Here is a 25,593-nt window from a genome sequence, read left to right on the forward strand (position 1 = left end):
GTCCTTTCCCTCCAGGGTCCGCCTGGGCCCACCGGTCCTCAGGGCCCCATCGGACAGCCAGGCCCCTCCGTGAGTATCCGTGCTTAATCCCGAGCCCCTCGAGCCGGCGGGGTACCGGCAGCGGCTCCTCACCCCCAGCTCCATCATCCCCCCCCCCCCCGCAGGGAGCCGACGGCGAGCCGGGCCCTCGTGGCCAGCAGGGCCTTTTTGGGCAGAAAGGTGACGAAGGTCCAAGAGGATTTCCTGGGCCCCCCGGGCCAGTGGGGCTGCAGGTAACTAACCACAGGGTTTGTGCAAGGGCGGTGGTCTCCTTCTGAAGGGCCCTCATCTTTGCGGTGGCAGCCCCTCCTGTCCCCCTCCTCTCGTCTCCCCTCTCCTCTTCCTCCCCTCCCCCTCTCCCCTCCCCTCCCCTTCCCCTCCCCTCTCCCCTTCCTTCCCTACCCTGTCTCCCCTCCCCTAGTCCCTCCCCTCCCCCTCTCCCCTCCCCTCTCCCTCCCTCATCCCCCGCCCTCCCCTCCCCCACTCCTCCTCCCCTCCCTCCCCTCCCCCTTCCCTTTCCTTCGTGTCCCTTCTCCCCGTCCTGATTCCCTCTCCCCTCTCCTCCTCCTTCCCCTCTCCTCTCCCCTCCCCCACCCCTCTCCTCCTGACATTTCAAGAATGGGGAATCTAAGACCAGGCTCTGCGGGCCTCCCGGGGCTTCCTCATTAATCGGAAACAAGGCAAATCCCCGTGACCGCAGACGTGCCCGTATTTGCTCCTCCTGACCAGCGGTGTGGGTTGCAGAGATGGTGGAAATGATTGACCCACTGTAAGAACTGTAGGTGAAAAGAGTGCCTGGCAAACGTACGACTCAGGACTGATGGCTTTAAACGCCCGGGCGCGTCTTACCTCTGTGGATTCGCACGCACGCGCACGCGCGCGCGTGGTCTCCTTCAGCTTTTGCAAAACCGGAATCACGCGGAGCGTGCGGAAAGTTTGAGCACAGCTCCTTGCGTTTCGCTTTACGCGTTGTGTTCGGGTTACTAAGCATTCTTTAGACGTGTCCCTTTTTGTTTATCTTGAAAACGTGATTTTTAGTCACTGCCAGCATATGGTGGCGACATAATTTATTCCGACATTTCCCTGCTGTTGGCTCATTAGGTTTTACTGTTTAATGGGACAGTGTGGCAAGCGCCTTGGTCCATAAATCTCCAAGTACTCTCTGACGATTTCCTCCGGCTAATTCCGAGACCTGGCATCACGGGGGCGGCCTCGCATTTGGCTATGTACGCTCAGAAGCACATTCTGAGGCTCTTGGATGCTTGCTTGGCGCGGTGGTGGGGAGACCGTGAAGGGCTCGTGGGTATCGGGGTAGCACGTCACCGATCTGCTAAGTTTCTGCCGTGTTCCTGTCCCCAGGGTCTGCCGGGACCTCCCGGAGAGAAGGGCGAGACTGGGGACGTGGGTCAGATGGTAAGCGTGACCAGGATGCGCCGGCCCGGCCGGGCGTGGCGGCTCCTTTCTGTTTCGGCCACAGTTTGCATTTTGTCTCTGCTCACTGGTTCTCCTTCCCCTAGGGACCCCCGGGCCCCCCCGGCCCCCGAGGACCCTCTGGAGCTCCAGGCGCTGACGGGCCACAAGGGCCTCCGGGTGGCATAGGCAATCCCGGTGCGGTGGGAGAGAAGGTGACTCACGCCCCTCGCTGTTCTGGCGACCGATGTGTGTGCGTGTGCGTGTGCGTGTGTGTGTCCAGCTGCGGATACAGGCGTGCGGGGCGCTGCTGGGTCGTTCCCGTCAGACGCACCTTGACACTTGGCAGACCTGTGCCGTGGAGCTGGGGGCTCCGACCCCTGTTCCCGGCGGCCGTTTGCAGAATTTCCGAGCGCTACAACCGGCAGGGAGGCCCAGCCCCCTCCCAGATCCGGCTCTGATGGGTCTTGTCCGTTCCTAGCAGTGCGGGCGTGTCCACGTTTACCGACCCTGCTTCACGGCCTGGGGTCCCCCTCATCCGATCGGATGAGTTGCAGGGCGTGGGCCCTGGGGATGCCTCCGTGAGCAGGGCGGGCTCTGTGTGTGCACTCGTGTGCGCGAGCAGGACTCCACACGGTGCCCGTGACCTTGCTCCGCTGCTAAAGCCCTTGCCCTACTTCCTCAGGACAAAAGGGCCGAGGCCGACGTGCTCCTGCCCATTTGCAGTCCCTGGACACCATTTCCAGAACTTTCCGACATCAGCCCGTTAAATTGAAAGAAGTTCTCCGTCACTGCCCGTTTTTTTTTTTTTATTTTTAAAATTTTTTTTTCAACGTTTTTTATTTATTTTTGGGACAGAGAGAGACAGAGCATGAACGGGGGAGGGGCAGAGAGAGAGGGAGACACAGAATCGGAAACAGGCTCCAGGCTCTGAGCCATCAGCCCAGAGCCCGACGTGGGGCTCGAACTCACGGACCGCGAGATCGTGATCTGAGCTGAAGTCGGACGCTTAACCGACTGCACCACCCAGGCGCCCCTTCACTGCCCATTTTTTACGATACGAACCTTAACAGAGAAGCATCTCCTGCTAAAGCCCGCGAACTAATGATGCGCTGCCTCCGCTCGGAGGCGTCTCCCTCCCAGCACGCCCACCTCCGCCCAGGGCGGCTGCACCCTCTGAGCCTGTGGTGCTGTGTATTCGCTGCCTGGGCCCGGCCCTTCCCCCCTACGCTGTCCCCTGTCCCTCCCACTGCCTTCCCTTCGTCGTCCCCCAGAGCTCACCCGAGGCCGTCTGTGACGCCCAGCCTGCTCTGGTCCCCTCCCCTGTGTGAGCGGCACGGCCTGCGAGCACCAAGGTCAACACACGCCCTGACAGGGACGCGTCTGCCCTCCAACCCCACACACCGTCAGAGTGCGCTGGCTGCTCGCTCGCCCCGGGCCCCCACCTGCCCGACGGCAGTGAGGGTCTGCTAAGCGCTTGGAGCCGGGGCCCCTGTTCTCGGTGCCACCGTAACCGTGTCACGTTTCCTCCTTAGGGTGAGCCTGGCGAAGCCGGAGAGCCTGGCCTGCCTGGAGAGGGGGGCCCTCCGGTGAGTGGGCTGGGGGGGCCCCGACCACGGGCCCCTGCCGGGTGGGAAGCTCACAGTCTGCCCCAGTTGTCCCGTCCACGCGACAGGAGCCGTGTTCCCCTCACGCTTACCTCCGTGGGGTTACCGTACCAAGAGGGCATGCGTGTGTGCGAGCCTGCCCGTGTGTGTGCGCGCGTGTGTGTGTGTGTGTGCGCGAAGACGTTGGCGGTGAACACCCGCGAGCGAAGGCCGTAAGTCCATCCGCCGTCTGCGGTGATCCAGACCTGCTCGTGGGCTGCCACAAACGTGGGGGCAGTTGTCCCCTCATCAGCCCAGACTGGAGTGTTCTGACCTTCGCAGGTCAGACGGGCGTTCTTTCCAGGACGGCCCGTGGGAGGCTCTCAGGCACAGAAGGCGGCTGGTGGACGGGGGTCTCCTGGCCTCTCGCTTCCGCCTCCACCTGCACACCGGGGAGTGGGCGGGTGTCCTGGGCGCCCGCAGCCCCTCCCACCTGGAAGCCAAAGGTCCCTTCCAGGGGCCCCAGAAAGCCGGTGGGCCCGTCAGGCCCACCTTGGAATGCCAGTGGGGCCAGGCCATCGCCGGGGACCACCAAGGGCTGGGGAGCACGAGCAGTTTCGGGGACCCACTGGGCCCAGCGTGTCGCCCCCACCCCCACCCCGAGGGCACTCGCTTTCCCGTGCAAACAAGGGGGTTCGCCTGAGGCCAGCACGGCACTCCGCGAAACTGGGGCCGGCTCCGAGGGCACCGACGCTGGCCTTTCCCTCCAGGGACCCAAAGGAGAAAGGGGCGAGAAGGGCGAGTCGGGCCCTTCTGGTGCAGCTGGACCCCCTGGACCCAAAGGCCCTCCTGGGGACGACGGTCCCAAAGGCAGCCCCGTGAGTAACTCCGAGATGCCAGGGCGCCCCGAAGCTGGCGACCTCCGGGCCCGGGCCTTTCTCATTCTCTGCTGGCACACTAAAGCTCCCGACCACTATGGGTCTTGGGGTAACGTTTGTAAAGCGTAGAGGCTTTCACACCAGCTGCTGGGCCGGAGATGTGGAGGTGAGGAAGAGGAGGGGTGGGGCGGGGGGGCTTGCGGGCCTCCTGTGCCCAGCCCGGGAAGCTTGCTAAATGGGCTGCAGGAGCAGCGGTCTACGCGGATGCCACCTTCCCGTGGCCTGTCCCACTTCGTCTCAGAAGGGACTTCTAGTAGCTTGTTCTAGAAGCCTGAAGGTCTGGGTCTGGTCTCAGCCTGGAGCCCCGGGAGCGGAGTCATGGGCACGGTGCTTGCCCTCCTCCGTGTGCCCCGAAAGCAGAGCGCTGAGCCTTCCTTGCCCGCGTGGGGTGTGGCTGGGATGAGGTGGTCTCGTGGGAGCTTCCGGGCCGTGGGCGCAGTCCTGGTGTCACACAGAGGGCATTGCAGGGGCTGGGTGAGGCGGGGGTCCTGGGGATGCGGCGGCAGCCCCCACCGGTTGCTCGGGGCCCCGACGTGCCTCTCTGTCTGTTTCAGGGCCCTGTCGGCTTTCCTGGAGATCCTGGTCCCCCCGGAGAGCCTGGCCCCGCGGTAGGTGTTCAAGGCCACGGAGCCCCCACCCCCGCCAGCCCTCGCCCTGCCTTTGCCATCCGGGTTTTGCCCTCCCGGTTGTCTCCTGTGAATCCTCCTTGGGACCCGGTGCTCTCCCACGTGGCCTCCAGGCTGTGGTGCTTAGGAGTTCCCGCTTGGCCGCCCAGAGAGGGTTGGGTTCTCGGGAAGGGACTGGGGACACGGTGGGCATTGGCGTGTGACTCGGGAGACAGGAGGAACTTGCTTTTATCCCCTCAGGGTCAAGATGGCCCCCCTGGTGACAAAGGGGACGACGGTGAGGCTGGGCAAACGGTGAGTCCACTCGTGACCTCCAGGGACCCCGGCTACCTGGTGGAGGGTGTCGGGCGCTCTTGGGATTTGCGACTTGCTCTGTTCCTTTCTGAGAAAAAGCCGAGCCCAGTTCCCTCGTAGGAGCCATTCTTCCCCGCGAGCTCCCTGCAGGGCCCTGGCGGAAGCTGGGGACAGCTGTACTGGTGATTTGTCACTTGTCACCGGGGAGCCCCTGCCCACCCCAAGCCCACCTGTCAATGTCAGGATGGCCTTATTTCTGCCTAATTGGTGCCTCTCCCCCAAAGGGCTCTGCCCGGGTCAGCCCCCTGGGCTGGGATCACCCTAGACTTGCCTCTTATCCCCGACACTGAGTTTCTGAAACATCGCTTCCAGCCACGTGTGCCCGGTTTGGAACCGACCCCAATGGGCCTCCCCTTCCTCGGGGACGGCCCCAGAGTCCTCACCGATTTCCCTCACCCCCACCCTGCACCAACGAGGCAGGTCGCTGCTGGGCACTTCGACCCTCGGGCACGGGCTGGCGTCGCCCGTGTGAGACGGGCAGCAACCAAAGCCCCGGAGATGCCCGAGTTCCCCTGCTCCCGGGGCTGGGACTCGGGGCCACCCTTGTCCTCCCCGTGCCTCGGGGTCCACTCCTGTCGCCGGGGATGTGGGCAGGGGGTGGTGTGGACGGTCGCTGGGCATCCAGAGTAATTGCTACACGGTGGGGAAGTGCTGGTTGAAAATGCGGCAGAACCGTGGCCGCGAGCCAGCGTTCCCGGTCCCGCTGCTGCTGGAACCCCGGTGCGGGATGACTTCACCTGGGACTTGTGGCAGCTCCAGAGGAAGAGGGAGGCAGCCTCGGGGCCGGCCGAGGACGGGGCGCACATGCCGAGAACCTCGTGCCAGGCGTCCGTCTGACCGACCCTGATTCCCAAATTCTGTGTTCTTTCTCTGACCCCAGGGATCCCCGGGCCCTACTGGTGAACCGGGACCGTCTGGGCCTCCAGGAAAAAGGGTAAATAAATAATCCTGTACGTCGCCCCTGCCTGCGAGATTTCTGCGTGAGGTCTGCCCCTCCCCTCCGCCCTTCCGCCCGGCCCCGCACCGCTAGGCGGCCCTCGCCGGGCACCTGCTTCCGGTTGAGGCGTGCTCTCCAGCCCCGTCGTGTCATCAAACCTCAGACCTGCTAGGTCGGTCGCCCCGTGCTTTGGGGGGAGGCCAAGTGCTGATGCCATCGGTGGCGCCCGTCGTGGGGGGAAAGACACCCACGAAGCCGGAGAGGGCCTCGCCCCCTGCGTCAGACCTCTCTCAAAAGTCAGAGCGGGCGAAACGGGCCTTTCTCTGCACGTTGAATACTTAGAGTCTGGGGGGTGCTGTGGTAGACTGGCCTGCCTGGCGTGTGAGCGGCAAAGGGGCCCCAGCACTGCGGGCTTCCAGAGGCCTCCCCAGACTGACCCAGAGGCCTTTTCCAGAACTGAGACCACTGGGACTCATTCCGGGGGCCTTATCCATGCTGGCCGGCGGCCCGGGAGCCCCCCACCCCCACCCCCGCCCCCCGGCCCGTCTCCCTGCAGACACAGACCTCATGGCTCTGCCTTCTTCAGGCAGCTCCTCACACGCTGTTCCCTTGCTCTGTTCCAGGGCCCCCCCGGCCCCGCAGGCCCCGAAGGCAGACAGGGAGAGAAGGGAGCCAAGGTAATGTGCTTCTCTGCTCAGCCGTGACTGTCGAGCTTCCCAGAAGAGCCGCCTACATGGCGGCCGAGTCGGGCGTGAAGTGGAGACGTGGGGACACAGGAAAGCCACAGAGGCAGCGGGGAGCTGGGGCCGGCTCAGAGGGAGGCCTGGCTTTCGCCGCAAAGCGGGAGGGAGACAGCTTGTGGTGCCCACAGGCCCGCAGGCCGTCCGCCCCTCCAGCCTAAGGAGAGGGCAGCTGGTGCTGGGGTACCCGGCCTGGTGCTTGACCCAGTGCCCACCGCGGGGCCGGGCAGAAGGCGGGGCGCCCAGGGCCCTCGAGGGTCCGATCCCTGTGACTCTGATGGCCCTGTGGGCCTCCTGGAGCTGCCCTGTCGGTAACTGATGCAGGGACAGGAGCCCTCCAGGCCCAGGCCTGCCCAGGCAGTGGTGGCTGAGCCAGCCATGAAGGCAGGGCCAGCTGTAACGGCCATGGTGGCTGAGATCGTTGGAGACTGGGAAGCCCAGACAACCGAGGAAATTAGGGGGGTGGAGAGTTGGTCAGGGCGGCTTCCGTAAAGAACTTGGGACAGCCCCAGATATCTGAGGGCATCTGGGGTCCTCTGGGCGGTGATCGTGGGCCAAGGTGGCCACAGCCTCAAGCATCTGTGTCCCTGCAGGGGGAAGCCGGCTTAGAAGGCCCTCCTGGGAAGACTGGCCCCATTGGCCCCCAGGGGGCCCCTGGGAAGCCTGGCCCCGATGGCCTGCGAGGGATCCCTGGCCCTGTGGTGAGCGAACGGGGGCCGGGGAGGGGCAGCGGCTGCCGGGTGGGGGCGTGGGCACAGGACGGGCCCTGTGGGGCTCATGCTGAGGGCCCGTTGCGTTTCAGGGTGAGCAAGGTCTCCCAGGCGCCCCAGGCCCCGACGGCCCCCCCGGCCCCATGGTGAGTGATGATCCTGAGGGGCTCCCCGGCAGGGGTGGAGGGTGGTGTTGGGGAGGAGAGCTCTGATCCCTCCACCTGTTCCCCCGCAGGGTCCCCCAGGACTCCCCGGCCTCAAAGGAGATTCTGGCCCTAAGGGGGAAAAGGTAAGACAGGACTCCGGTGCCTCTGAGGCTGTGACTCGGGGCCCCTCACGTCCGGGATTTCAAACTATCAGCCGCCTGTCCGTCCAGTGCCCGCTGCTGGCCGGAGACAGGTCCTGGAAGGCTGGGAACGTAACCAGGCTGTGCTGTATGGGGGACTCGGTCCCTGTCCTCGGTGGGAGACCGTGGCCGAAGGGTGCGCAGGGCCCGAGCAGTGTTCCCGCTGTGGATTCTGCAGCACAGCAAAGCCCGCTCCTTTTCTCCAGCTGAGGGGTGATTTTTTTCTGCTCACACCGATTTATTGACAGGTAGAGAGCACACAAACCAAATAGTTCTTTCTTTTTACAAAAGTTTTTGTTAATGTTTATTTACTTGAGAGAGATGGACAGAGCACAAGTGGGGGAGGGGCAGAGAGAGAGGGAGACGCAGAATCCGAAGCAGCCTCCAGGATCCCGGCCGTCGGCACAGCCCCACGTGGGGCTCGAACCCGCGAACCGTGAGATCGTGACCCGAGCCGAAGTCGGACGCTCAACTGACTGAGCCCCCCAGGCGCCCCCCAGATAGTTCCTTCTAAAAAGGACTGGGGAGTCTGTTTCTTTTCTACTCCGTGCCTATCACCACTCTATCCCTAAAGTAAGGAAAACTGGAAGAGTCCTTCTAGAACTTTCCACAGGCTCCTACGACACGAACACACGTAAGCCTGTGTAGAGACCATCCCTTGTAGAGGAACATGAAAAATTGTCGTATCTATAACACCCTGTAACTTTTTCCCTTAAGTCCATAAATGTCTCTGTGCCCATAACAAAAGGCATACACGGTGGCCGTAGAAAAACTGGGCAACGCACAGCAGACGCACAAAACAGCGTCACCCAGGAAACCGTGTTATCACCTTGGTCTGGGATCTGTGTCTCCCTCTCTCTTTAGACCATGATTTGACCGAAGGCCGACTGTGTCAGACCTGCTCGTCTGTCCCTTGAGCTGTCTTTAGGCCGGTTTCCACACCGGGAGGTGTTGGCCGGTGACTCCGTGGCTTCCCGTGGCCGGGACGTGCCACGTCCCGCCGGCTCACGTGGTTGGCAGGGAGGCGTGGCCACAGCGAGCGCCGCCTCATGCCTTTGTTTCCAAACAGGGTCATCCAGGCTTGATCGGGCTCATCGGACCTCCGGGCGAACAGGGTGAAAAGGGCGACCGCGGTCTCCCCGGCCCCCAGGGCTCCTCCGGCCCTAAGGGCGAACAGGTGCGTGAGGTGGGGCCCCCCAGTGAGCGTCCTCGCGGATGGTGAGAAGCGGCTTACGACCTGGCGCTCCGTGCCCAGCGGACCCGAGGCCGGTTAAAGCTGCGAGGACGTCCTCACGTCCGTCGCGTCTGGAGGGGAACAGCGGAGGGGACGCTGCCCTGGTGGCCCCAGAGGGGGCGTTGCTTCACCCCACTCGAGGGCCTGTGACCCGGCTAACTGCCCCCAGGTCATTGGCAAGTCTCCACCACGTTTGCGAGACCCGCGGGCCGGGCTCCCCCCGACTCCGGATATGCACGCCTGGCCCTAGACTTCCCTGGGAACCACAGTAGTGATGGGCACTTGCACCCCCAGCAAACCTTAGCCAGAGAGATCCTCCCGGCCCCGCACCACTGAGCCCCGGGAGGGCAGGGCACAGGCGGACCCCGTGGCCGGGGAAGGGCGATGTGTGCGTGGCAGCAGGATGGGGGACGAGGCGGGCCTGCCGTGGCTGTGCGCTTCCCCGTGTGAGCGAGGGCTTCGTTCCGGGTATAACTCTCTGCTTCCCAAGGTGCTCACGCCCTTGGCTGCGCCCACCTTGGCCTCCGCCTGACCCGCAAGGGGGCAACACTCGTGAGGCAGAGCCGCGGGGGCAGGGAATGAAGTGGGACCGCTGACGGCCGCCTGTGGCTGTAGGGTGGTGTCCTCCAGAGCCCCTGTTCCATCTGCACCGTCCTCCCCAAATGGGAGCTCTCCAGGGCGTGGTGACCAGTGACCTCGAGAATTAGGAGGGTGTCCAGGGTCTCCACCACCAGAGTCAGCCCTCACAGCAAACCGGTCTCTGCAGCGTCCCGGCCGGGGGGAGCCGGCTTGAGAATTTCTGGGATTCTGACAGCAGTGAGCTGCCCCGGTCCCTGTGTGGCAGAGGGGGAGGGGGAAGGGCGGACTCTCTCAGCCTCCCTCTGCCCTGGCGGGTGCTTACGCCCCAGGGGGAAGCTCATGTGGAGTCAGGGCTCCAGGTGAGCCTTGGGCGCCCTGCGGCTGCGGGGGTGCCGGAGGCTAAAACCAGCCGGGCTGGCCTGTGTGGGCGGGAGTCTGGCTGCAAGCTCTAAGTGGGGAGGAACAAAGGGGAGGCACAAAGGGACCCCAGGACACTGACGTCCCCCGCCCCCCAGGGCCTGTGCTCACACCAGGAGTGGAAATCAGCAACGGGGGGACCACTGGGTATGGGGCTTGTGTATTTCAAGTCGAACGTTAGAAGGGGTGACGATACGAAGTCACCTCCCCGTGGCCCGAAGATGCCAGAGTCTGGCCGGGCCCCGGGCAGCCGGGCGGGGGTGACGGGCAACCTCCCGGCACGTGTTCGGGCCCCTTGCGGGCCGTGTCCGCTGGAGGAGAGACTGTGAGAGCTGAGGAACTCGGCTTCCAGCAGGTGAGTGTGTCTGTGACCTCCCTTGCGTGATGGCCTGTGTTTTCTGCTCCTTTTCAGGGCATCACTGGTCCTTCCGGCCCGATCGGCCCTCCGGGCCCTCCTGGCTTGCCGGTGTGTATCTGGGAGGGGCGGGTGGTCCCTGGTCGTTCTGGGGGGAGCAGGGAGGCGGGTGAGCCTGGGCCTGGGCCTCAGTATGTGGCGGGACGGTCACAGGACAGTGAGGAGACCCGGGGTTGGGTCCCACTGCCGAGTGGACGTTGGGCCCAGGGTGGATTTGCCCATATCTCCATGTCAGGGCCGTGAGCCACACAGCGAGGTGGGGTCTCTGGGCCTCGGGTCCAGGTAGGGGAGGCGGGCATTTGAGGGAACGTGGTTGTTCCACCACACACATCCGCGGTGGGGGGGGGGGGGGGGGTGAGGACAGTGTCCCCATCAGCGTGAGCAGGACTGCTCGGCCCGGACAAGGGGTGGGGGGCTATCCATAGGGCACCCCCGATTCCCAGGGCACCCTGCACGCAGGGTCCTCCCCCACGGCCTCCAGCCTCCGCTTGCCCCTTGGGTCCGTGTGGCCCAAGGTGGCCCCGTGGATCTGACGCTGGCCCTGCTCTCCCTCTAACTCTGGCTGCCTGAATGTGTGCTGTCTCGGCTGGGGTGGGGGCAGGGTGACCACGTCAGACAGGCCCCTCGGCCTCCCAGCGGGTGAGCGCCAGCCTGCCCCCCAGACAAGCCAGTACAAGCTCAGGCTCCTAGGAGAGGGACTGGGGCGCAGGGGAGGGGGAGAAGGCCCAGCCCGGCCTGAGCGGGGCTGTGGGTCGAGGTGGGTGCCTGGAGGTGAAGGGGTGCCCGCTCCCTGACGCTCCGTCCCCCGCTCTCTGCAGGGTCCTCCTGGGCCAAAAGGTGCTAAGGGCTCCTCGGTAAGTGGCTTGCACCCCGAATGGGCCCCCTCTGCCCGGGGGAGGAGGGGCGTGCATCCCCCTGGATGACCGCTTTGGGCCGCCTTCGCCCCCTCGACCCCTGATGGCTTGGTCTTCATGCTCCTCTCCCAGAGCTGAAGGTCCTGAGCACGTCCGCAGCCTGGGTCGCTGCAGACAGAGGCATTCGGGCCGTCGCTCCCCACCTCAGCAGGACGGTGCGCCTAAGCTCCCGTCTCGGGGCGTCAGGCTCTTACAGCCGGGACTGTGGACAGGAGGGTCTCTGCCGTCCTCCCCCCGGCACGCTAGACTTTGTCCCTTGCTGTCTCCATGCAGGTTTCTGGAGATCATCCAGAGCACGAGGTGGGGTTAAGTCACATCCTGGTTCTCTTTCCTTTTTCCCAGGGTCCCACTGGCCCGAAGGGTGAGGCAGGCCACCCAGGACCCCCCGGGCCGCCGGTGAGTCCCCTTCGAACACTTGAAAGTGGGGTGGGGGCTCTCCTGACGCGGAGGCGGTCGTGGGGGCGTCTGTGGGTGCTGTTCGCTGTCCAGGACTTGGTGGACGGGGTCCAGTTGCCTCTCTCTGGGAGGCCTGGTTGGGCAGAGGGGGAGAGAGTGCACACGTGCGTGTGTGCGTGTGTGCGTGCGCATCCGTGTGCGTGCGACAGCGGGCGGCACCACACGAGGCCGCCGGGTGATGGGTAGAGGCCCTGACGAGCCAGATTGTGGGGCGCGCCCCCCCGGGTCACCCCGTGTTGGCAACACAGCCTCTCGATTCCTGTGTCTGTCCTCGGCTGGGGCCCCCACACGGCCCCCGGGAGGGCTCCTCCCGCAGGTGTTAGTGCGGTCCCACCGTGTGCAGCCCCAGGCTGGGCTGCAGAGGCGAGGGCAGAGCCGGTCGCTCGGGGTCCAGCCGAGGCTGGGAGGAGGCAGGCGGGTGCGCACGGGAGGCCTGGCGGCCGGGAGGGGTGTGCCACGCTCCGGAGCAGGAAAGAGGGAGCAGAAGCCCCCCGAGGTGGCCCGGGGTCTGCGGCCGGGACGCGGAGCCCGGTCCCCCCCCCTCGGCCCCCCGGCCCTGCTCCCGCTAGAGCCCCTTGGTCCTCTCTGCACACAGGGTCCCCCCGGCGAGGTCATCCAGCCCCTGCCGATCCAGGCATCCAGGACCCGGCGGAACATCGACGCCAGCCAGCTGCTGGACGACGGGGCCGGCGAGAGCTACGCGGACTACGCGGACGGCATGGAGGAGATCTTTGGCTCCCTCAACTCCTTGAAGTTAGAGATTGAGCAGATGAAGCGGCCCCTGGGCACGCAGCAGAACCCCGCACGCACCTGCAAGGACCTGCAGCTCTGCCATCCCGACTTCCCGGACGGTAGGGGCGCACGGGGGCCGGGACGGGGCAGCCCGCGCAGTGGGAAGGACAGGCCTCGGGACCCCCATCCGTGCGTCAGCTGCGGGCCTGACGGAGGCGGCGTGGGACGCGCCCCGGGAAAGGGGGGCTGGGGAAGCAGGGCCGGGCTCCGAGGTGGCCCGGGGCCCGCTTCCAGTCCCGCCTCAGCCACCGTCTCGTGCGTCACCTGTCACCCTGAGCCTCGGCTGCCCCGTCCGTGAAGTGGGGACAGAAGCGCATGCCCTACCAGAGGCAGAGACGGTGTGCCGTGTGCTCAGCACGCCTGAAGTCAGGGCTGCCACGGGGGTCACGTCCCCTCCCCGTGCCGTTGGACGCGTCCTAGTGTCAGGATCCGGGCGCTGCGTGGGGAAGCAGCCTGCAAGACCCGGACTCTCCGGACTGTTCCGGAAACGCATCACCCCTCCCGGGCTCACGGCCCTAGGCCACACGCAGCCCACGGCCCCGTTAGCCGGCCGGCTGCTGCCCCTCTGGGAAGTGTGAGCGCTTCTCCCCCGAGGTCCCCGGTCCCCGGCCTCTCTGACCCCAAGAGCGTGAACCTCCAAGCCCACCTGGAGCATCTCTGTACTCCCGTCCGCCTGCCGCGGGGGCCGTTCGCCAGCGCTGACGGGCCCTGGGCTTCACCCTCCTGCCCGGTTCTTGGTGGCGGGTCTGTCGTGCCTCCATGTGGCTGCAGCACGGAAGGCAGAGCGCGAGCACACAGACCCGGGGGAAGGCCCGCCCTGGCGGCCTGTGGGCCGGGCCGTGGGTTTTGAACAGCTGAGCCGACAGGGTGCGGATGCTTCTGGAACCACGCAGGGAGCAGCTCACGAACCCACCTCCCCGTCTGCCGTCCAGGTGAATACTGGGTAGATCCTAACCAAGGCTGCTCCAGAGACTCCTTCAAAGTTTACTGCAATTTCACGGCCGGAGGGGCGACGTGCGTCTTCCCCGACAAGAAGTCCGAGGGGGTAAGTGCCTGCCTCCCCGACTGCCTTCCTGTCACCGCACGGCCGGGCTGACGGCTCCGGCGGTTTCCAGGTGAAGGTTTCTCCCCCGGAAAGTAGACCAGAGCCACGGGACACGGTGGGCACAGCCTCGTGCCATGGCAGGGCGGAAGAGGGTAGCTCCCGGGCATTTCGCCCCCCTCCCCCGGGCTGGGATTTCAACCACTGGTCACTCCAAGCCTTCCTCAGATGACCCTGTGGTTCTGACCCCAGGCTGACCTGAGGCCCTTGGGGGGGGGGGGGGGACTTTGGGGGCAAGTACGAAGTCACCCGGACACGTCTCTTAGAGGCTGGCGTCTGCCTCAGTTCTTAGTAGGAGCTTCCTCCTGGGCACCTGCTCCTGTCTGTCCCGAGTGTAGCGCGTCTCTCTGAAGTCTGTTGGGTGCAGGGTGTCGGCGGGCGGGGTTCTGGTTCACGGAGACCGCGTGGGCCATCAACATCAGCCGTCGCCTCCGTGCCGGGAGTTTGTGTGTGTGCACAGGTGTGTGGGGTGGACGCGGGCTCCTTTCCGCCTTGGTGCGGGACAGGTAAGGTGAGCGAGGTCTCTAGCTGAAAGATGGCACAGAGCCCTCTGCGTGGGGCCTGCGTGGGGCCTGCGCAGACCTCCACGGCGCCCCTCAGGCGGCCAGCCGTGCAGACAGTCGAGGCTCCGATGCAGGAGAGCCGGGCAGCCTGAGGCCTGCAGCTCTTTACTGGCCACAGCGCCGAGAAGCAGATCCCCTGGGAGAGAGCAGCGGCAGGGCCCCCTTATCTCTAAATCTTGCTGAAACTGGGGGGCCCCAGCACCCCTGGACAGAGGGCCCGGCTCACAGGGACAGGAGCTCCACCCTGACAGGCACGATTTGGGGACCCCTGTTTTGTTTTTTAAATTTTTTTAGTGTTTATTTTTGAGAGAGAAAGCCAGAGCATGCGCGGGGGAGGGTCAGAGAGAGGGAGACACAGAGTCCAAAACAGGCTCCAGGCTCCGAGCCGTCAGCACAGAGCCCGACGCGGGGCTCGAACCCACGGACCGCGAGATCATGACCTGAGCCGCCCCTATCTTATACGCACTCTCCCCAACCTGAAATTTGAAATCCCTCTATGCCCAGCGACAGACGCCCTGAGGTTCAAAAAGACAACGCAAGCCGCAGGACCCTCCCGTTTGGCAGAGGCCCAGGAGGAAATTCGGGTGGAAAAGATGCTGGTTCTCATCCTTTCTGTGGCTCTTTCCCCGCCACGCGGCCTCGCCTCTGGAGAACCAGCAGATACCCCTGGGGGCCCGAGCTGGCGTCGTAGCTGGGCGGACAGCGGGCCGGGGGTGCTGAGTGACCCCCACTGCTCTGCCCTCTTCCTCGGACTGAGCCTCATGCAAATCGGGACCCTCGGCCTTCCGGCCCCTCCCCGTCAGGCAGCGGGAGGGCGGGGGGTTAAGGCAGAAGGAGTGCCCACCCGCACCTGCCATGTGCTTCCCAGAGGAGGCCAGGTGCCCGTTCGGAAATGCACAGGAGGGGGCACTGGGGTGCCTCTTCCTCCCCGAGGCCCCTTCCCCTCCCCGGTACGAGGCCAGCCCAGAGGGGAAGCCCGGGGGGACAGGACAGGGAGTCAGGCTTCCTCTTCCCCTGCTGTGCACAGCAGACTGTGGGGCCTGGGTCCCGTGGGCCCGCCCGCTGGGCTCCCCGGCTCTGTGCCTGCAGCCAGCGGCTCCCCGTTCCTGCTCCCGGAGCCAGGGGCGGGCGTCCTCCCCGAGGAGGGGTCGCACACATGCATTCGTGCACTGAGTGTGCACTGGGTACGAGCCCGCTCTGTGCTGGGCCCCACCTTGGGAACAGCGCCTCGGCCTTGCGCTGAGCACATGCCAGCTGGGGGCCCTCCTCTGCCACCGGGTTGGCTCCACGCCGCGTCTTCAGGGAGGCACCGCCCACTGCACGCACACGCACACACACCACATGCATCAACCACCCACACGGCTCACCCCCAGCCGGCCCAGCCCTGGCAGCACCCCTGCCCACCCCGTCCCCAGGCAGAGCCGCGGATCACATGGCGGGGTGGCCAAGTGTGCTCCCCTTGGCCCGTCAGCAGATGCTGACCCTCACTGTCATGACTGCCTTCATCTCGGCCCCCGGGAATCCGTTCGGTCGTCCGGACCCTGACCCTGACCCCGCGGCCCCACCAGGCACTTGGGAAGTGCCAGGCCCCGCGCTGGCGGCTGGGTGTGCACAAACGGAGAGGATACCGAGGCCCCCGCTCTCCCCTTGTCCCCGCCGTGGCCCCCGGGCTGTCCCCGGGCGAGCAGAACCCCCTTGGCCACGTGGGGCGAGGCGCAGGGGCGCACCGCGGGCGGGAGGAGGTGTGTCTGCAGGCGGGGCAGGCTCCTAGTAACCCTGTCGTTCTGTTTCTCTCCCTCCCCACCTCCCCGCTCGATGTTTAGGCCAGGATCACTTCTTGGCCCAAAGAAAACCCGGGTTCCTGGTTCAGTGAATTCAAGCGCGGTAAACTGGTAAGGCGGCCTCCGACTTGCGCGCGGTTGTCCTTCAAACGCGTCCGTTTCGTATCTTACAGAGTAAAATGGCCCGCTGGCCCAAAGAGCAGCCTTCTACCTGGTATAGTCAGTACAAGCGAGGGTCCCTGGTAAGTGGCCGCCGGGGCGCTGCCTGCTCGCGGCACAGCCTGGCTCGCGGCTCTGCATGGCACTGACGGCCGCCGTGCGCCACCCCTGCTCGAGCCCCTCCAGCCAAGCTGCTCCGCGACACGCGACAGCCAGACCCAGCCTGGGCGCCCGCCATCCCCGACGAGGGGTCGTTCGGCCTGGGGGCAGGCGGGCGGGTTTCCAGTCGGTCTAGGACAGGAGGTTGGTGCACGGGCCGCCCAGAGCCACAGCCGGGCGCCGCTAGGAGTTGGGACCAGAGACCCCAGGAGCCGGAGGGGTTTATAGAGCGCTGCGTCCGAGCGGGCAGGCCAGACGAGGCGAGTCCTGGGCCGCTGACCCACTGAGTTCTCTTCGGGACACGGGCCCCTGCGGCTGCCGGGCCAGGGGCCGTCCTGATGGCCCACCCGGCCACGGGCGTCTTTGCACATCCCGCACGACTAGGCTAGTCGCTGCTTTAACTCCCGGGGAGCCAGTCCCAGTGACCTTTCCCAGAGACGGAAGGGCATGGAATACCCTGAAGGAAGCCAGTGATGTTCCGTCACCGGCACGGAGACCGAGGGCCGGTCTGGGCTCCTTTACGTGCGGCCAGCGGCCAGCATGTTTCTCTGACCGTCCCAGGGCTTTGATCGGACCCCTTTCTGGAATACAGTGCACAGAGTCCAGTGCCCTCCCTCTAGCAGGCGAAGGGGCCGAGGGCCCAGGACGTGGGTGCGTAGCAGGGGTCCAACCTCGCTCCCAGCCTTCACGTCCTCAGACCTGGTTGTCCCCTCTCCACGCGCCCCCGGAGAGGGTCCTTCCCCTCCCGGGAGCCATGTCGTGGGAGCTCCGTGGCTCCCCACCTGGCCGTCCGCCATCCGTGCCGGCACCACGGCCCTGCCCACGGGCGCGGAAGCCACGTCCCCCAAGGACTCACGGAGCGGTGGCTTCCCGCTGGCCTTTGCCCCGTCTCCGCCCTCGGGGCCCTTCGTCCTTACGCCCTGCGGCACTCCACAGCTAACAGCATTGCATGCTGCCCACGTCCTGGATTTCCAAGCCACTCTCTGCAGACACTCCGAAGGCTCGCGCTCGCCTCGCCACGTCTGCGGAGACCTCTTTAATCTCCCTGCGTGGACGGCGGGCCCCCCACCTGCTTCTCCACCCCTGTTGTGCTCGCCTCAGAAAGAGCAGCCAGCTCACAGAAGGACCCGCCTCGTGGCCCCGCGCCCTCTCCCCTCTCTCAGAACACCGTCTCCCGCCACCCACCCCGGTAGCTGGCCTCCTGCCTCCGGCCCGTTTCACACACTTTAGACCGAGGTGGGACCCAGCGGAAGCACCTGCTTATTTGGGCTTTCCCGCTGAGGCACTGCCAGCTGCCCGTGACCGTCCTGGCGGACCTCGAAGCGGGGCCCTTCCTAAAGGAATAGCCTCTCTCTCTGGACGGGCTGCCCGGGACCCAGCCCGTGGAGATAACCCCGAGGAGCCCCTTTCCCACTGGGAGGTGGGGACTCGCGGCGGGATTCGGCCGTCCCGCCGCCCCGCTCAGCCCTGGGGGCTTCGGGTCCTTCTGTGTCCCACGCTGCTCGCTGGCCTGTCCCTGTGCATGTCTGCTTCCTCCAGTCAGTCAAGCTTTCCTCCCAGAAGGAGCACCTGATGGCCTGGACTGCCGGTTGGTATTCGGTCTTCCTCCTCAGGGTCCGACCGTGAGGTGTCCGGTCGCCGCGTGCAAAGCCGGAGCTGGCGGGAAGGGGCCGCGTCGCCGGCCAGGCCCCCCGCCTCCGTGCTCGCTGGTTGCGTGTGTGTGGATATAAGCAAGTGGGCCTCATTTTCCTTCGCGTGTTCAGCCGGCTCTTCCGGGGCCAGCCTCAGACCCCGATGCCTGGCTGGAGCGGGACGAGGCTCGTCTGGGGCGGTGGGGGGTGGGGGGGGGTGTCAGGGCGACGCCCACGTCCCCTGGCCGCGTCCTGCTGTTCAGAAAGCTGGAATCTGCTCGGGATGCGGAAACCGAGGCTCGCCTCTCGGGACGCCCTGTGCCTGCCCCGCCGAGCCCGGTAGCCCTGTTCGGGGTAACCAGCTGGTGACGCTGGAGAGAGTCCCTGAGAGCTGACACGTTGTCTTTCCCTGATGCCGTGCCCGGGGCTTGCTGTCAGAGAGAGGCTCTTCTTGGGAGGCTCACGTCCCCAGGGTGTCCCGACTGCCCCCTCGAAGTGTGGGCAACACTGAGCCCCGCCCCAGGCCACAGGAAGGCGTGCTCTGCTTTCCCCTGGATTCTGAGCCCCGAGAGAGGTGGAAATGGCCTTTCCTGAGTGCCATCCTGTGGCTCCCCTGTGCCTCCAGGAGGACGCCCGGTCGCCCTAGCCCTCGAGCACCCCGTGCCTCACTCCCCACTGGCCCAAGTTGCCCCTGAGGCCCCCTGCTCTCTCTGTCTGCAGTTCTCACGGCTTCATGGCCAGGGCCTAGTATGTGATAGGTGCCCAGCGAAAGGTTTTCATTTATTACCATGATCTCGTGAGCACCTTCCTTTGGCCGGTCCCCAGGCACAGTGACTGGACTATGGGCCATGTCTCTGCCTTCAGGGTGCTCTCAGTCCGGGGCGGGCTGCGGCCACGCACCAGGAGTCTGTGACACGGGGTCCAGCGCTGGCATGGAGGGCCTTTCAGCCCAGTAGGGAAAAGAGACAGCGAGCTAGGCTAAGGTGGGGAAGGGCACCTGACCTGGGCAGGCTTCCTGGAGGAGGAGGAACATGAACTGAGCCCTGGAGGAGTAGGGACCCGCCAGGCCAGGAGGAGTGGGAGGGCTGTGTGGGTGTCTGGAAGAAATGAGGTGTGTCGAGCTCTGTTCCAGGGAGCCCCCCGGGAGCCGGTGCGCCCTGGCCTCGGGGGGCGGGGGGCCGGGAGTGTGGCCCGTTTCCGGGGCGCTGCCCTCGGCGTGGCTCTCACTCTGGAGGAGACAGCACGTGGACAGAGGCGGGCCGTGCAGGAGGCCGTGTCCCCCCGCTGCTGAGCGCCCTCCCTGTCTACCCCCCCCCCCCCCAGCTCTCCTACGTGGACGCCGAGGGCAACCCCGTGGGTGTGGTCCAGATGACCTTCCTGCGCCTCCTGAGTGCCTCCGCCAACCAGAACATCACCTACAACTGCTACCAGTCGGTCGCCTGGCAGGACGCGGCCACGGGCAGCTACGACAAGGCCATGCGCTTCCTGGGCTCCAACGACGAGGAGATGTCCTACGACAACAGCCCCTACATCCGCGCCCTGGTGGATGGCTGTGCTGTGAGTGTCACACGCGGCTGGCCCGGGGGGCGGGGTGTCACCCCCCAGGCCTCCAGTGTTCGTCCTTCAGTCCGCGCCAGGTCGGTCACCGGGCGCCTCCGGGGCCGGCCCTGCGCAGCGTGCAGGGGGCGGCGAGGGCGCCCGACCCGGGAGAGCTGAGCCCTGACACGGGAGGCCGGGGAGCCGGGTCCGTGGCCCCATCCACATGTGACAAAGAGCCCCTGTCAGCACGGCTGGGAATCAGAGGCTCTCTTCTTGGACAGGGCTTTCCTGGGAACGGCCGGGACCCAGGCTGGGTCTGCTCCCAAGTGCCGGGCTGTGCTCTGTGGGTGCAGGGTCAGGCCCGGGCCCCGCGCCGCCCGCCAGAAAGGGCCGCTCTGCCTGCAGGCTTGACAGGGGGCTTGCTCAGGCCGCACGGCCAGTCAGGGCTGGAGTTGCGCCTCGCTCTTTGGGCCCCGGGCCCCGGAACAGTTGCCTTTCTCTGCACGCCCGCCTGTGCCCCCCACCCCCCCAGAGCGAGGCCTGGGTGCCCACGGGAGGGGCAGCCCTGGGCAGCCCGCAGGTCTGAGCCGTGTCCTCGTGTCCCGGGAGACGTTTAAGGTGCAGCCGCGCACTGGGGGCCCGGTCCTGCTGAGATCCTCGGGCGTGCCCCTCCTGGGGCCTTTGAGAGGCTGGAGGCAGGGGCCGCCAGGAAGCGTTGCCTCTGAGTCTTGCTGTCCCCTCCCGGCCCCTGTTCTTCAGGGACCTGCCCGAGGTGCCCAGGCTGGCTCCCGCGGGGCCAGGTAGTTTGGGCTGCACCCCCGCTCCACGACCAGGGCCGGCCCTCCGCGGGGCCTCCCTCCAGGCATGATGTCCTTCTCCGGAAAGCGCCGTGCCGGTCACCTGGTGGCCATCCCCGGCGCCAGCCCCAGACAGGGCCCTTCCGGAAGATTTCTGGGTGGAGCAAACCATCTGCGATTTCCAATTCTTCCGGTGGTTCCGCCAGTTGCCCCTCCCCCCCCCCCCCCCCCCTGCCGCCCGACCTGCTCTTTGAACGGAGCAGCGAGGGCGTTTGTGAGAGCTGGTCACAGTGTGACCCGGGCCGGGGAGGGCGTCCCCCCGCACTGAGCTGCCACTAGGTGCGTGTGACAAGCCCGTGCTCTCGCCTCTGTGTCCGTCCCCGCAGCTGCACACTCCCACCCCATCCTGTCCCGGCGTGCCTGGGACCGGTCCGCTGAGGGTGGCTGGCGCCCTCTGGGCCAGGCCAGAGTGTTGCGGACGGCTCTGCGGTGCCACCTGGGCCCAGAGGGAAGGTGGGCGGGCAGAGGTGCCCGGTGCTCACCGAGAGCGGGACCCAGGCTCGGAGCTTGCCTCCGCCCCTGGCTGGTGCCCTGGGCGGGACTGCCCCCTCCGGCCCCCAGGGGGGGCCCTCTGGTCCTTTTCTCACCCACCACCCCCCCCCCGGGGCCACTGTGGGGATTACAGGGGAGGGAACGGGACCGAGTGTGAGGCCAGGACGCCCAGGGGGGCAGGCTCCCCCAGGCACGCTGCCCCTGGCCCCTGCGGCCCCGAGCCCTGGGATTTGTGCGGGTCAGTCCTGCGGTCTGACCGGGGAATGTGCGGGACTCGTCCCTGCTTAAGAGCAGAGGAGTCCAGTCCCCTGGGGAGGGGTCCAGATGCATCGGTGGGGGGGGCGGGAGGGGGCCTTAACCTCCTGGCATCTGTTCGCGCTCCTGACACACGGGAGCTGCTGTGAGAAGGTCGTGAGGCGGCAGGTAAAATTATCCCTGCCTCCCCGCCTCCCGCGAGTAGAGACAGTAATAGCATCTGCTTCAGAGGGTGGCTCCAGGAGCAGTTCTAATCTTGCCTTAAAAGCGCTCGGGATTGTGTTCAGCCCGCCGTGAGCCCCAGAAGAATCCTCAGTTCCTGTGACTGTTTTTGACAACAGAGGCCCGCTAGTTGTAGGCAGTAAAGGCAGAGACGTGAAGGGCAAAGAAGTGTCTCCTAGAGCAGAGTGTCCTTGGGGAAGGGGCTTGGGTGTGGCTCGGAGCCTTCTGGAGCATCCTGGCTTCCATTCCATGGCAGAGAGGGAAACAGTCCTCTGGGGCCAGCACAGGCCATCCGGTGAGGAGAGCAGCCTGGTCCTCCAGAAGCGGGGGGCCGTCCCTGCAGGGGCGGCAGGGGGCGGGGAGGATGCTGGAAAATGCACCTCGTGGGCCCGGGACCCTCAGCGGCTACAGTGCGGGCCGCCTGGCTCCCCGCTCCAGCTCAGACAGGCTCCAGAGAGCTTTCCGGAAAGATCCAGAGGCCCCCGCGTCTCTTTCTGTAGACGCTCCTTCCCCGACTCGTTGCGACAGCAAAGCCGGGAGCCGCCAGGAGGTCCCCGCGACGCTGTGTAACCGGGAGCCCGCCTGCCTGGGTCTGCCTGCGTCCTGGCACGAGGTCGAGCTCCCGGCTCCTTAACCCCAGAGCCAAAGGCCTTCCTTGTGTGGCCGTGTCCTCTGGTGGCGTGGGTGTGCCGGCGGCATGTGGGCAGCCGGTCACCACTAGCCTCCACGCCCCAAAGGCCACTAGGATGGCTCCCGCTTCTGGGTAAGAACCCCTGATTGGGGTCTTCCCTTTATTTTCCAGAAGCAAATTCTGAGGCCGGGGGGGGCCCAGTGACCTGCCCAAGGCCCGTAGGATGTGACAGAATGGAGTCTCCTAATTCCCACCCCCTTCCCACCGTAGTCCGCGTCTGGCACAGCTGCACCTCGAATGCCTCCGTTGACAGGGAGCTCACTACCACCCGAGGCAGCTCTCAGGCCGTGGTGGCAAGGTGTCAGCATTAGGAAGCTCTTGTAGGAATCGAGCTAAAATCTCCTTGCCCGTAGTTTTCACCGCTCCTTCCTGCTTCTGCCCCTTACGTCAGGGGCAGGAGGAGACCTGGGGCCAGATGAGTCTTTGGGTGTGTGGGGTTGGGGTGGGGGCGCCCTGTGCATTGTCAGATGTTGAGCAGCGCCTCTGGCCTCAGCCCAGCAGCTGCCAGGCCCCCACCTACTTGTGGCAACCAAACGTGGCTCCCGACATTGCCACATGCCTCTTCTCCCCACGAGGGCTGCCGCCCTACGGAAAGGGCGAAGATTTGAGGGGAGCCCCCATGGCTCCACCTTGCCCAGAGCTGGAAGGACCCGGCTCCTCCTCCACCACGGGGTCCGTGGAAGCCAGTGCCGCTGGCCCGGAGCCCGAGCCCGAGCCCCAGCGCCGTTGCAATCCCAGCCACGGTCCTGCCCCTTAGAAAACAGTGCGCACGTCGATCGGCTGCCCCGATCTGCCGGAGAGAGGAGATCGTGCCCCGTCCTCACGGTGGCCGTTTCTGAGCTCTGCGACGGCCCTCGGGTATCTCTGGCTGCCGTGGCAGGACCCGAGAGGATGGGATATCCAGACCGGACGCTGGGCCAGGAAGAGTGGCAGCTCCCCCCTCAGACAGGTTTACTCTGGAAAGAAAAGATCCTATCTCTGTGGAGAGACGACGTCTCCAAGGAGAGAACCCTGCGGATGGAGAGAGTGGGCCACGCAGGCAGGCCAGAGCTGGAGTGTGGGCGGAGGGCAGGGCCGGTGGAACGTGGAGGTGGGGCACGGGGGGCTCCTGGTGAGCTGTGCTCAGCAAACCCCAAACCCCCAAAAAGTTCAGGTTTGCCAGGTCACGTGCCTGGCACAATTTGCCAGGTCACGCCCCTCCCACGTAACTGTTCAGGGGGCCCCGCTGCCCCCCACGCACCTCCTGGTGGAAGAGAGGCCAGCCTCGGCCCTCGGCCCCCGGAGGCCAGCTGGATTCACGGGGCATCGAGGGACCAAAGACTGGGGTTCCCGCAGACGCTCTGTGGCCATGTGGCCGGACTGAGGGGCCACTGAGCGGGCCCAGTCCTGTGCACAGACACGGATCACCTGGCAGGGGGCCCGAGGAACCGTGCCGCATAAATCCCATTGTTTGTGAAGCTCCGTGCACCCTCGGGGGCCATCGCCAGCCCGTAACGGTTATTTATGCCTCAGGAATATCGGGGTGGCGGGGCGGCTGCGGGCTCGCGGCCTGCTCAAACATGCCCTCCGTAAGTGCTCCGATCATTGCAGCCGTGGGGCCCCGTAAATCCAGGAGAGATCACCCTGTCAGCTCGGCAAACGCTGCCGTCCCTTGGGTGGGGAGGAGAGGCCGTTCGCCGGCCCTCCCGTGGCACTGCCCCGCCGGCGTGGAAAGGCACCGGCCGCCCGTAGCCGAGGTGGCACGGGGCCCGTGGCAGCCCCACCTCCCAGCGGCCCAGCGAGAGCCAGGAAGCTGTTGAATCTGACTCCCTGGTGCTCAGGGGGGCCAACGGTGAGGGCGGAGGCCCAGAGACACAGAGCCTGGGTGGACGGCCGCGGGTGCTGGCCTGGCCGGGGGAGGTGACGGCATAGAGCTCCTCGCTTCTTCTCACACCTGTGGGTGTGGCCTCCTCTCACTTCTGGGGGTCACCGCCAAGGGCAGGGCCCACGATCCACTGTTCTGTCTTAGAATTCTGCGTTTTGAGCGTGGAGCCCAGATGTAGAGCTGTGTTTTCTGTAGCTGGTCCTGGAGGGGCTGCCTTGGGGTGTCCCAGCTGGCGGGGGGAGGGCGTGGGTCCGGGACCGTGGCCAGAATTAAATGGCCGGTCGTGGGGCGGGGGGGTGGCGGGGAGGCGGGGCGCTGCCTGCCCTGGTCCGGAACCTTCCTTCCCTCCGCCTGCCTGAAGACGTGGCAGAAGCCGGGCCGTGTCCGCGGCCGCTCGTGCGCGTGCGTGGGAGCCCGGGAGCCGGGGCGGGTGTGGCGGGTGTGGCTCAAGCGTGAGAGGTGCCCCCGGCGCCCTCTTGCCGACACGCGCCTCTCTTGTGCCTCCCAGACGAAGAAAGGGTATCAGAAGACCGTGCTGGAGATCGACACCCCCAAGGTGGAGCAGGTGCCCATCGTGGACATCATGTTCAATGACTTCGGTGAAGCGTCACAGAAATTCGGATTTGAAGTGGGGCCAGCTTGCTTCCTGGGCTAGGAGCCGCGAGCCCGACCCCCGAGAGCAACCTCGTGACCTCAGCGCGCCGTCTGCGGGCGTCCTGGACAGTGAAGGCCCCTCGTCCCTCCCCCGACCTCGTCTGCGCCCGGCTCCACGCCGAGCCGGACCCCAGACCCACAGAGCAAAGGAAGAGAGCTGAGTCCCCACCCCGGAGCCGAATCACATGACCTAGACGGCCCACCGCCACCGGCACCCCGCTGTCTCAGCGCCCTTCCGTCGCCACCACGCCACGGGGACGGGAAGGGGGCCGCACTTCTTGCCACGGAGCGGGGGTGGGGGCTGCACTATTCGGAGATCCCTTTTTTTGTTGGTTTTTTTTTTTTTTTTAATTCAACTTGAAGATGTGTATTCCCCCTTCAAAACGTGTTCTGAGGTGAGCCTTGTAAGGGTCATCCCCACCTTGCCAGAGCGTCTGTTCTCAACTACACGATCCATTCGCGGGCGAAATGTCGTTCCGCATGTGCCTTTCCGATGGATTCAAGGTGCTTCCGTTTTTGTGAGTTTTAAGTAAATATTTGTATTGTATTGTCATAAACGTGCAGTGTCCCTGACTTTCGATCACGCACGGAAACCCAGCTTCAGCCCCGCTGGAGAGTGGGGACAAGGGGTGGGCGGTCCAATCCCGGCGAGACCTGAGGAGCCCCCGTCCCCACCCTGGCCAGGAACGTGCAATAAAGTGGAATATTGCCCAGGGCGGGAGGTCGTGCTGCCGTTCGACCAGCAGGCGTCCGTGCCCCTCTTCAGACAATTTTTTGATGAGCTCTGCAGGTTTTTTTCTTTTTTAACGGAGAGGAAAAAAAGAAAAAAGAGCGAGAACTCCACGCTTTGCCTTTTTCCTTCATGCACTTAGGTTAAAACGCAGGCATAAATTAATTTTAATTGCTTCCTGTCTCCATTCTTCTTCCCGCAGAGCCTGACGGGAGAGCGTCCGGGGCAGGGAACCCACACTTTGTGTAGATGGTCCTTACGTGATAATTGGTGCTCACTTTTAACTTGTCCTTTGTGGTGCTATCTGTTCCAAGGTCTCCTTGAAAGGCGACGCGGGGGTACCTGGCCGTGCCTCACCCTCCCGCCTTGCGTGGTCCCCGTCTTCGCCTCCACGGCGTGGG

At 65.6% G+C, this 25,593-nt stretch overlaps 1 protein-coding gene across 2 annotated transcripts in view; it reads left to right on the top strand.

Annotated features, from left to right (window-relative positions):
* COL5A1 (collagen type V alpha 1 chain) overlaps window positions 1–25,019 on the top strand; it is a 148,097-nt gene extending 123,078 nt beyond the window's left edge. The window contains exons 45-66 of one of the 2 annotated variants that reach the window (XM_047829411.1): window positions 16–69; window positions 165–272; window positions 1,399–1,452; window positions 1,557–1,664; window positions 2,985–3,038; window positions 3,806–3,913; window positions 4,528–4,581; window positions 4,840–4,893; window positions 5,834–5,887; window positions 6,514–6,567; window positions 7,224–7,331; window positions 7,433–7,486; window positions 7,576–7,629; window positions 8,756–8,863; window positions 10,329–10,382; window positions 11,150–11,185; window positions 11,588–11,641; window positions 12,297–12,552; window positions 13,426–13,538; window positions 15,982–16,050; window positions 19,212–19,445; window positions 24,317–25,019. In XM_047829411.1, coding sequence (XP_047685367.1) covers window positions 16–69; window positions 165–272; window positions 1,399–1,452; window positions 1,557–1,664; window positions 2,985–3,038; window positions 3,806–3,913; window positions 4,528–4,581; window positions 4,840–4,893; window positions 5,834–5,887; window positions 6,514–6,567; window positions 7,224–7,331; window positions 7,433–7,486; window positions 7,576–7,629; window positions 8,756–8,863; window positions 10,329–10,382; window positions 11,150–11,185; window positions 11,588–11,641; window positions 12,297–12,552; window positions 13,426–13,538; window positions 15,982–16,050; window positions 19,212–19,445; window positions 24,317–24,463 — 1,989 coding nt within the window. In that variant the 3' untranslated portion in view covers window positions 24,464–25,019. Of the gene's footprint in view, window positions 1–15; window positions 70–164; window positions 273–1,398; window positions 1,453–1,556; window positions 1,665–2,984; window positions 3,039–3,805; window positions 3,914–4,527; window positions 4,582–4,839; window positions 4,894–5,833; window positions 5,888–6,513; window positions 6,568–7,223; window positions 7,332–7,432; window positions 7,487–7,575; window positions 7,630–8,755; window positions 8,864–10,328; window positions 10,383–11,149; window positions 11,186–11,587; window positions 11,642–12,296; window positions 12,553–13,425; window positions 13,539–15,981; window positions 16,051–16,112; window positions 16,182–19,211; window positions 19,446–24,316 lie in introns of both variants that reach the window. The other variant, XM_047829412.1, reaches the window with a different exon arrangement.
* The last annotated feature ends 574 nt before the right edge of the window (window positions 25,020–25,593 follow it).

The sequence above is a fragment of the Prionailurus viverrinus genome, chromosome D4, assembly GCF_022837055.1.
Source record: "Prionailurus viverrinus isolate Anna chromosome D4, UM_Priviv_1.0, whole genome shotgun sequence".
Lineage (NCBI taxonomy): Eukaryota > Metazoa > Chordata > Mammalia > Carnivora > Felidae > Prionailurus > Prionailurus viverrinus.